Source organism: Lactuca serriola, chromosome 9, assembly GCF_051521515.1.
Source record: "Lactuca serriola cultivar US96UC23 chromosome 9, Lser_US96UC23_V15, whole genome shotgun sequence".
In the NCBI taxonomy this organism is placed as follows: domain Eukaryota; kingdom Viridiplantae; phylum Streptophyta; class Magnoliopsida; order Asterales; family Asteraceae; genus Lactuca; species Lactuca serriola.
Window position 1 is genome coordinate 13229980 of NC_136416.1, and position 12207 is coordinate 13242186.

Genomic DNA, 12207 nt, shown 5'->3' on the forward strand with positions numbered 1-12207 from the left:
TATTTTGACTTGGGTTTTGTGTTTGTCTTTGGGCTTTTGGTTCCTGTTTAAAACTCATTATTTTGACAGAAGGATCGGTTTTTGGAGAAAAAAAATTGTTCCATGTTTGTTCCAATACCTAATTCCCGACAAGATTTTGTATTGTTGCCTTAATCCGGTATTCATGTGGTCATTGTGAATCAACGGGTTTGGAAGAGTTAGAGTTGGTATTTGTGTGTGAATCAACATGTCTGTGATTGTTTTATCAAGTTCTGGGTTACCCTGCATCATTACTCAATTTCCCTAATAATTATAATGAATTGATGGCATATTTAAATTCATTTAAAAAAATCAACTACTAATCAAGGATCATATAAATTCTAAGAGAAGCAAGTGTAAACCTAATTCAGATCATGTTTGCTGTTTTGGTTTAGAGAAGAAGGGATCCCATTCATGAACACCCGCACTCTCCTCATCTTCTTCTTCTTCTTCTTCTTCTTCTAACAAGGCATATTTCCAACTAAGTTCTTCAATAAAACCACCATTATTCCTCCGCCCAGCAACCAAATCCCTTCTCAATTTCGTCACCTTGTTGATAACCGCTTCCACAGATACATCAAATGCATCTTTTAAACTCTCCAATCTGGAACGAGGATCTGCATATATCAACCTCGGAATCAAATCCACCACCTCCTTCCTCATCATCTTTACAGTTTCGGAATCGATTTGACCTAACCGCTGTTCGATGCTGATATTCCGGCGAATATCGTCTTCCGGGATAAAAATGGAATATTTTGTGTACTTCTTCGGGAGATGCCACGTGTACTGCGTGTAAAACGAAGCGGGATGAAAGAAAACCGGGATACAACCTGCCAAAATCGAATCGAAAGCTGATCTTCGTGTATATGAATCGCCAGGTGGTTGTAAGCAGAAAACCGAACGTTGAAACATTTTCATTATATTACTTGGGGAATGACACTTGCTTTCATCATTTCCACATTCTAAAAGCTTCCCGGAGTTTGAATTCTTGCATTGATCGATTAAAAGACTTCGAATTGATTTCGGGTTACCTGGACGTGGAGCTCCGGCGAAACAGAACAGCCATTTCCGGTCAAGTTTCATCATCCGGTTTTGCCAAGTGAAAACATCGGAATCTTTTGATGGATGGAAGTAAGTAGGGTATGGAATGGCGAAATCGTTTGAATTAAATGGACTTGATTCTATGAGAAGAACTGACATGTTCTTGGAAGCTGGTAAGAATAAGAAATTGTTTCCCCAATCGGTGTCTTTGTTGCTTAATCTCCTGAAATCCCAAGTGATTCTTCCTCCGACGAGAAAATGATCTTTTCCGTTCATCACTTTCCATTCATCTCTATTCTGCAACCAATCAACAAGATCAAGCGACGCAGCATCCCTTACGGATGTGTTATATCCCCAAAGATATCTCGAAGCATCAAACCCTGCGTAAAATGGAACGAAAATGGCGGCTGCCATTGACGAATCGTTGGTCAGGCATTCGTATTGTTTCATTCGGTTTCTGAAGATGACGTCGAGGGTGAACTGATTGGTGGCGTACCATCCATTATCTGAAAACACACCTTCCGTATTCTCTAATGGCGGTCCAAGCCCAGAATTATTAATGAACTTACACATATCGAAGAATCTGTTAATGCCACCACATTCCTTCACCATATCTTCATTGAATCTGGAAGGAAGATCATGAACATAAACGTACCTTCCACCACAGGGGTCACTCTTATTGTCTATGGTTCTTAATGCTTTCATAAAAGGGAAAACCTTTGGGGTTTTGGATGGAGAAACAGCCGATTCGGATTCGACATTCTCTGGTTCGTGACTAACAACAGGTATAGGTATAGATTCTTGAATCTTAGATTGGATTGAGGTGGGACTGATTTGAAGACTGCTGCTCCAGAAAGTTCTACCTTGGAAAACACCGAAAGGGGAGTATAATAAGCAAAACCAAAAGAGAGCACAAAGTAATCCAAATACACATATAGATGACTGTTGGAACACATGGCCGCTCCCCTTCTCCATGGATGCTATTGCTGGCCGGTGAATGAATTGGCGTCTTGTTAGATTTCAGAAAAAACAAATCATTGAAAATCTCCACGTAATGAATGTAAGTTTCGTTCAATCAAGAAACTATGATCGATTAACGCTGCAAATTCTGTACTTATGATTCGAACTCCCGTAAATTAATGAGATGGAGGTTAGACTGACCAGGGGGGATGATTTATGGGATTATTTGTAAGGAGAGAATGAGATGTAGTGGTGGCGACAACGGGGTAATAAAATGCTCTGTAGTGTGAATACGTAGTAATGGGTTGTCCAAGGATGAAGACGAAGCTTATGTTAGCGTCATTAGCGCATTGTATGCATATGGTATTTTACTACTTTTTCCAAAAGCAATGTGGTAGCCACTAAGCGTGTGCCGCGTGGAGGCTTCTTTCCGGTAATCATTCCGATTCCTGGTCAAATCAGTTCTTTCCGCATATTCTGCCATATTAACGCCAAAACTATTTCGAGAAATTAATTCTGACTTCTTTTTCCAATCAATTTTGTGTTATGATATATATATATATATATATATATATATATATATATATATATATATATATATATATATATATATATATATATATATATATATATATTAAAAGCTAAATGGTAAATTGTAAACTTTTAATTGGATAAAAAAATTCGGTTACTTTATTTGATTCGGTATACATATCATAGATTCGTAAATATTAATTTTAGAGATTAGAGATATATTTTCCAAGTAAGCTATTCAGATAAATGAAAACTTTTTCTCTATGTTTTTAATCTGAATTATTTTTTCACCTATCAATTATTATATTAATGTCAATAACATTTTTAGCCTTAAATGTTTTTTTTGAATTTTCTGGCTGGAAAACGTTTTAAATATTTAAAATGCAAGTAAATACTTTTATTGAATCAAACTGAAGTAAGGATTACTTTATCGTTTATTCCCCAAAAAATTGTACACCGATCTTTTTTTTTACAATGTCTCTTCGGTTTACTTTCTTACAAGTTAGTGATTACAATTAAAATTTATAATTTCAATTTATTAAACGTTGAATACCTTCGATGCAATGAGTAAAAGTTTCCATTTTAGAATGAATCGAAATAAATACAATATTACTTGTTATAATACGTATATAATAACCAAACATGCCTTTTTGCTATCAGTCAAATTGATTGCTATATCTATTTTAATAGCCTAAAAACAACATTTTACCTTTTAAGACAATTTGCAGTCAAAAAACACTAAAATATTAAACAATCTGTCATTGGAAATTTAGAATCTTCTTTACCAGTAATATATTATATATAATGTTATAAAAACCTATAATATTATTCGAAATCCTTATATTCTTTGTATTTTTATATTTATTTCAAGACCTTGAATCATTTTGATTTTACAGACCCGATACACATGAAACAAACAAATTCTATCATCTTTATGTTTTGTAGGTATTGGTTGTGTGGAAATAATTAGATGCGATCCATATCTAGCGGGGTGGCAATTGGCATTGAGATTTGAGTCCTAGACCCTCGCACACATTATCTCTTACACGTGATGTTGCTTCGAAATGTAATGGTGGGAGTGAAAAAGGAGCAAAATATATAAATTATTTTTGGTTTGTATAAATGGAATGGACTTGTCGAGTTAATACATACATCATTTTGTTTATTCTGAATCTTGTATATACTATATAGTGAAAGGTTTATAACTTTATATATTGAGCCTCAATATCAATGTTCCTACACATATTTATATCTACATAGTTGTGCAATGACAAGTTTTTGGATCTTACAACCCATAGACGTGCAAGCTATTTCGTTACATTGATCAAGATTATGAATTCTATATAGTTGTATGGTTTATTTATAAGGGAAAATGACATTGTAACATGAAGAATAGTCAACAAGTACACATAACAAAGTGAGGTTGGTCTATGTTGTTGAAATCTATCCAAGTCATCAATAATAATCCACTAAAAATATTGAAGTCATTAAAGGTATAAGTGAAAAAATATGTATAAATTTCTCTTTTTATCCAAATTTGATCATCTGACACTAATCTCTCAAACAATTACAAAGGGTGATCTTGAAGACGAACACTCAAAACAAAATATGTAAGTGGAATAGTTTAGTAGAAAAAAGTGTGAACATTATAATTGTAGCAAGATATTAAAGATTGTAAGCCTCAAATGTGTTCAAGTGAGAGTAAAGAGAATTTTTACGAGTTGTGTCTCAATAAAACAGAAGCATACACCTTAAAAAAATAGGCTTGGAACCTAAACAACTATAATCCATCTTTTATTGTACTCATTCCAAAAGCTACTAATCCTAAATGAGAGAGACGTTTGGTCAATTTTTTACGTTATTGTTGACGGTGAGTGAAAAATCGTCAGATCAATCTCAACCCTTAAAACTCCCCCAACTTTCAATCTCAGCCGTAATAACTCAACATTTACGGTTAATTGGAAGTTTCCTCATTCTTTCGTCTTCATGTCCTCCCCACGATTTCATTCTTCTTGATTTGCTTTAAGAACCAAAAATCAATTTTCTTCAACAACTGCAGCACATGATTTACAATTTTCTGGTGGTTCCTCTCATGTATCTCAACCTCTCTCTACCATGTTTTCACCACCCACGATCACACACGACTCCTCTTCAACCTTCGACCACACTACTCCATCTCCAACTCCCCCACATCCCAATGCCCCCACTTTATGAGACCTCTGTGTATATAAACATAGCCATCACACCTAATTATAACCAACTCCATCCCAAAGAAGCCTACATATCGGCTCTCTCAATTCCTTAAACTCGAGAATGAACTTTGGGCAGAACCTTTATCGATTTCTTCTGATTAGGTATCGATTTCTCTTTTTATTTTCTTTGTTGCGCTCAATTATCATCTTCTCTGGTAAATTTCAAATTTTTTGTTTCTGTCAAGTTTCAATTTTCGTTTATGTATCTCAATACATTTATGAACAGAACATTGAAGAGTCGGATTAAGGAACCAGGTTGCCTATTTCCACTAAAACCAACCATTTCCCCTTCCAATTTTGCCATAATTTCTCTTTTTTTTCTATTAATTTTTGACACAATCAAAGGAATTGGATTATAGGTTCTATTATGCAGCGTGTTGAAGGTAATGTTTTTTGTGTTCCATGGTTTCTTATCATGATTATTACCAATCTATAGCTTTATATATTGCTTTATTTTTAGTTGTTATAATTGTAGTTGCAATCTATCAAAATAAGAGTGTCAAATTGATGAAATTGGATCTGATTGCTTTTAAAAGTTGACACTGCTAAACTGATTGATCCAGAATCAATGCATGATTGTCATGTATCATATCAAAACAACTCTGATAGTGATGGTGAAATAACTTACTTTTCTTATGTTGAAGCTATAGTAAAGTCTTGGCACCCTAATTGTTTTTTTCGCTTATGTTGATTAATATTCGATGTGTTGTTTTAGATACATGAAATGGACTTGACACATGATCAAGAGTCGTTCTTGACAAGTGAAGGTAATGGTTTTCGTGTTCCACAGTTTATTGTCATAATGTAACAACGCAAATTTTCAAACCAATTTTTCATTTTAAAAATAAAGTATTTTCACACAAAACAAGGCATAAATAATTCAAGTGTTATGTCAAATACAAATTGTCTAAATCCCAAGATCATAAAAGCATCCTTCAGTGTGTATCGATCACGTCGGCGCCTTCCCACGGTCCTCACTAGTACCTGAAACACCAACATAACAACTATAAGCATAAATGCTTAGTGAGTTCCCCAATATACAACTTACGCACATACGCCTTTCCAGACCCTGACCTTCCGGTCCATGTGTCTCAGGGGACTTCCATCCCTGCTGGGTAAACCTTCCGGTCCTACCCACTCCGACCTTCCGGTCCATCACACAACATATTGCCTTCCGGCCCATAACATATAGCCTTCCGGCCCATAATATAATCGCCTTCCGGCCCATGACATACATAACACATATAACAAATAACTTACCACACATAGCATACATATCACATATCATATCTGACCTTCCGGTCACACAGTCAAACCCTTCCGGGTACAGTATAGTGAGAAGACTCACCTCGTGAATGCTGAAGGCTAGCAAATCCTGAAATCACTCGTGCACAATCCGCCGAGCTACAATCTCCCTATAACATCATATATCTCTCATTAATACTTTTACCTTCTAAGTTTGACTATCCCTAAGAAGTCAGACATAGGTCAACTCTGGTCAACGGTTAACGGTCAACGGTCAACTCGACCGGACTCGGCGAGTGTCGTGGCGACTCGGCGAGTCTAGACGTCCTCCAATTCTCTGAGATTCCCCTTCTACTCGTCGAGTATCCTCCCTGACCCGACGAGTTACTCCTGGAAGAATCGTGGGGCCACCCCGACTCAACTTGCCGAGTCTGAAGAACAACTCGACGAGTCCCAGTTATTCTTCAAGCTACTCGCCGAGTCTGTTCATCGGACTCGGCGAGTCCATGCCATGCAACCGCTCAAACTGCATCCTAAGGTCAGAACTGCTCCGACCATTCCTAGGTCTGGCCTTCCTAGGCTGATCCATCACGTAAAGTCCTCATTTTAGTGCTCATGATACACCTTATGATTCATAATTTACATTTTGACCTAAGGCATAAGGATTCCAATCCAAAACCTTCATCAATTCCTGAAATGCACAGACATGGGACCTTCTGGACCTCCAAAGGTCCCAATACAGGGTTACAATCGTTTAGGGGACTAGGGTAACATTCAATCTATTCACAAAAAGGGTTCCATAAACCCTAATTCCATAATCACATCAAAATAGCAGAGTATACTCGAATTCTTACCTGGATGATGTATTCTCTGTGTCCCCAATCCTCAGAATGTGACTCCCTTGCTGTTCCTTTAGCCAATCCCTTCTCTTCCTTGCACAACAATTCTTCTATAATCAACAATGGCCTATAATCCTTGCTCCAGATGCAAACAATCGATCTAGGGTTCTTCTCAGAAGGCTAAAATGAACAATGACGGCCAATAAGTCCCTTTTATACGTCCCAAACCTGAACGGTTAGGGTTTTCGCTAAACAGCGTAGACTCGCCGAGTCCATATCTGGACTCGTCGAGTCCAGTCGCGAACCCGCGACCAAGTCTGCGATCCTACTCGGCGAGTCTAGGCTCCAACTCGCCGAGTCCCCTCTTAAATCACCCCAAAAACATAATTTTAACTATACCTGAGATTCCGGGCTGTTACAATTCTCCCCCACTAGGATTAGACTTCGCCCTCGAAGTCTCACCCTGAAAATAGCTCCGGATGCTGCTCCCGCATCTCACGTTCCGGCTCCCAAGTCATTTCCGATCCCTTACGGTGTTGCCACTGAACCAACACCAGAGGTACCTCCTTGTTCCTCAGAACCTTGATCTTCCGATCCCTGATGGCCACTGGTCTCTCAGCATAATTCAGGCTCGCATCCACCTGAACATCCTCTAATGGAACCACTGCCGACTCATCGGCTATGCACTTCCTCAATTGCGACACATGAAACGTGTCGTGGATCTGTCCCAACTCCGCTGGCAACTCCAACCGATAGGCTACCCGGCCTATCCTTGCAATCACCCGAAATGGCCCAATATACCGGGGCCCCAACTTGCCTCTCTTCCTGAATCGAATCACTCCTTTCCAAGGAGAGACCTTCAGGAGAACGAAGTCGCCGACTTGAAACTCAAGCTCGGATCGGCGTCTGTCTGCATAACTCTTCTGTCGGCTCTGGGCGGTCAATAATCTCTGTCTAACTTGCTGAATCTGCTCTGTCGTCTGAAGCACGATCTTTGTGCTGCCCATCACTCTTTGTCCCACCTCTCCCCAGCAAATGGGGGTCCGACACCTTCTACCATACAACAGCTCAAAAGGTGGCATACCAATGCTCGAATGATGGCTGTTGTTGTAGGAAAACTCTGCCAAGGGTAAATACGCATCCCAGCTACCCCCGAAGTCTAATACACACGCTCGAAGCATGTCCTCCAGCGTCTGAATCGTCCGCTCGCTCTGACCGTCTGTCTGGGGATGGTATGCGGTACTAAAATGCAATTTAGTACCCAACTCCTCGTGTAATTTCTTCCAGAACCTGGAAGTGAAGCGTACATCACGGTCTGAAACAATCGAGATCGGCACCCCATGCCGAGATACCACTTCTCTCACATATATCTCCGCCAACTTCTCCGCTGAAGAACTCTCGCTGATGGCAAGGAAGTGTGCACTCTTCGTCAACCTATCCACAATCACCCAAATTGCATCAACTCCCCTGGCAGTCTTCGGCAATTTGGTGATGAAATCCATAGTGATCTGTTCCCACTTCCACTCAGGAATCTCCAATGGCTGTAACTTGCCATGCGGCCTCTGGTGCTCGGCCTTAACCCTACGGCAGGTCAAGCACCTCTCAACGAACAATGTGACGTCCCTCTTTATACAGGGCCACCAATACTCCTTCCTCAAATCCAAATACATCTTCGTAGCACCGGGATGGATCGAGAATTTCGATCTATGAGCCTCTTCCATCAAAGTAATGCGTGTACCACCCACGAATGGTACCCAAATCCGACCCTGAAACGTCATAAGCCCTCGTCCATCCTTAACGAACTCTGAAATTAACCCAACAACCCGCTCTTTCTTCTGCATCTCTGGTCGCACAGCCTCGGCCTGTGCCCCACGAATAGCATCCAATACTGGAGTCATCATAGTCAATCTCAAACATACATCTCGCAATGGAGTGCTCTCCGCCTTGCGGCTCAATGCATCAGCTACCACATTAGCCTTGCCTGGGTGGTACAGGATCTCACAATCATAATCCTTGACCACATCCAACCACCTCCTCTGACGCATATTTAGGTTGGGCTGATCCATCAAATACTTCAAGCTCTTATGGTCCGTGTATATCGTACATCGAACCCCATACAGGTAGTGCCGCCAAATCTTGAGAGCGAACACTACTGCCCCCAACTCTAAATCATGCGTGGGATATCTCGCCTCATGAGGCTTCAGCTGCCTCGACGCATAAGCTATCACATGACCCCTCTGCATCAACACTGCACCCAGTCCCGAAATCGATGCATCGCAATATACTACAAAATCTTCCATCCCTTCCGGGAGAGCTAATACCGGGGCTTCGCACAACCTCTGGCGAAGTGTCTCAAAGGAAGTCTGTTGCTCGGGTCCCCATGAGAATGCAACACCCTTCCGGGTCAATCTGGTGAGCGGCACTGCGATCTTGGAGAAATCCTTAATAAATCTCCGATAGTACCCTGCCAACCCAAGGAAACTCCTAATTTCAGAGGGTGACTTCGGCACCTCCCAACTCATGACCGCCTCAACCTTGGCCGGATCGACCAATATCCCTTCCTGATTAACAACATGTCCTAGAAATTGGACCTCCCGCAGCCAGAAGTCATATTTGGAGAACTTTGCATACAACTTCTCCGACCTCAATACCTCAAGGACCTCCCTCAAATGCTCCTCATGCTGCTCTCTAGATCTCGAATACACTAGAATGTCGTCGATAAATACAATCACTGACCGATCCAACATCGGCCTGCATACCCTGTTCATGAGATCCATGAACACAGTCGGGGCATTGGTGAGCCCGAAAGGCATCACCACAAACTCATAATGCCCGTATCGCGTCCTAAACGCTGTCTTCTGGATGTCCTCCTCCCGCACTCTCACCTGATGGTACCCTGACCTCAGATCGATCTTGGAAAACCAAGATGCTCCCTGCAACTGATCGAATAAGTCATCGATCCTCGGTATCGGGTAACGGTTCTTGACCGTCAACTTGTTCAACTCCCGGTAATCAATGCACATCCGGTGTGAACCATCCTTCTTCTTGACGAACAGAATAGGTGCTCCCCACGGCGAGCTGCTCGGCCGAATGAATCCCTTCCCCAGCAACTCCTGGAGCTGCGAGGACAACTCTTGCATCTCTGGAGGTGCAAGACGATAAGGCACCTTAGCAATAGGCGCGGCCCCCGGAACCAGATCGATACCAAACTATACTTGCCTCACAGGAGGCACTCCCGGCAGCTCCTCGGGGAAAACATCTGGAAACTCACGCACCACTGGGACCTCCTCAACTGACCTCGGTCTCTCGGAAACCTCCCGCGTATCCATCACATACGCCACAAAACCCTTACAGCCCTGCTGTAGACACTGCCTCGCCCTAGCGGCCGAACAAAAAGCTGATCCCGAACGGGTACCCTCGCCGTACACCGAAAGGACTCCCCCATTATGGTCTCGTATAGTCACCAGCTGACGCTCACAGTCGATGACGGTGCCGAATCGGCTCAACTAGTCCATGCCCACGATGACACAGACGTCACCCATCGCAATAGGAATCAGGTCAATCGGGAACTCAACCCCGAAAATCTCTAGCACGCATCCCCGAAGAACCTCCGTGGCACAAATCACTCTCTCGTCAGCTATAGAAACTCTCAAAGGTCGACTCAACGACTCACGACTAACGCTGATATGCTGACTAAAGGTTAAAGATACAAAGGACCTACTCGCACCCGAGTCAAATAACACTAAGGCAGGCACAGAGTTCACAAGGAAAGTACCTACGCATATAATAACATAAGCATAACATCTCGACATTAAAAATAAATACATGAATTACAGCATACCTGCCACAACATCGGGCGCAGCGCGGACCTCCTCCGCAGTCAGCTGAAAGGCTCTCCCCCGAGCCCTCGGGGCCTCGGCCTTCACCGGTCGAGTCGCAGTAGCTCTGGCAGCAGGTGCAGATCCCTGAAGAAGCTGAGGGCACTCGGCCTTCCTATGGCCTGTCTGGTTGCAATGAAAGCAAACCGTAAACCCCTTGGGGCACTCCCTAGCAATGTGCCCCTCCTTGCCACACTTGTAGCAAGCACCAGATCGACATACCCCATCATGACTCTTGCCGCACTTCCCGCAAGTGCGGCCCTTCGAACCTCCTGTCCTCGAATCGGCGGACTTTATCCGCTTGGCTGCCGGCTGGGACTGAGCCGGTCGCCGGTCCACCCGCTGAGACTCGACCTCCTCCCTGGCCTGGGTCTCCAACTCGATCCCGCGCTTCCTGGCATTTGCCTGAAGCTCAGCAAAAGTATGGTAGGTGGAGTTTGACACAAACTCCCGGATATCCCTCCTCAACACTCCCAAGTACCGGCTCATCCGAGCCTGATCAGTGGACACCAGCTCGGGGCAGAACATCGCCCTCTCATGAAACTTCCGCGTGATCACTGCAACAGAATCAGTACCCTGCTTGAGGGTTAAGAACTCCTGAACCAATCGTTCCCTCTCCACCGGGGGAACGTACTCGTCCCTGAACATAGCAGTAAACCCCTCCCATGTCACTGCTGTAATCTCTGCCACAGTGAAGTTCGCCGTCACAAACTTCCACCAGTCCTTCGCTCCCAGACGGAGCTGGTTCAAAGCGAACCGTACCCTCAGGTGCTCCGGGCATGAACAAGTGTAGAAGCACCCCTCTATATCCGCGATCCACCTCATCGCAGCAATCGGATCCTGCGTCCCATCGAACTCTGGTGGCTTCGTGTTGCTGAACTCCCGGAACAGCAACGAGTCACCCCCCTGTGGCCTGGCAGCGGCCACAGCTGCGGTAGCTGCAGCGGCTGCAGCTTCAGTCAATGCGGCGTACCGCTCCTCGAACGTCTCCATCAGGGTGGTCTTAATAGACCCAAACATCTCCGGGATCTCGGCCCGGATCGCCGCAGCTACCTCCTCGTGAATCATCTGACGAATCTCCTCGTCACTCACACCGCTCGAACTCGCTCCGTGGCGTGGTCTAACCATGATGTCTCTGAAATACAACATAAAACTATCAGAGACTCCATCGAGTATAATCGCACTCAATAACGCAACCCTACTCAGTCTCCGATATCCAGGGATTCTTACTTGGGTCTCCCACTGACCCGGTGTCTTCGGTAGTACAGGCCCAATACTACCGACCACACCGCGTCAGCATTCATCCCAAATCTCCCTCCCCAAACCCCGGATAGTGAGTACTCTACTTCTGTTATGCACTATCTACTCGCACACTAGCCAAGCATCTCATATTGGCAAACTTCCCTAGACTAAGGCATCACAAATCAGGCCACTCTAGTCCTA

The 12207-nt window shown here is 43.3% G+C and overlaps 1 protein-coding gene across 1 annotated transcript; it reads right to left on the reverse strand.

Annotated features, from left to right (window-relative positions):
• Positions 1 to 289: 289 nt before the first annotated feature.
• Positions 290 to 2425, reverse strand: LOC145074522 (xyloglucan galactosyltransferase MUR3-like). Its single transcript, XM_079020883.1, has one exon. It carries the CDS (start codon positions 2032 to 2034, stop codon positions 391 to 393), a length of 1644 nt encoding a protein of 547 aa, XP_078877009.1. The 5' UTR covers positions 2035 to 2425; the 3' UTR covers positions 290 to 390.
• Positions 2426 to 12207: the final 9782 nt, after the last annotated feature.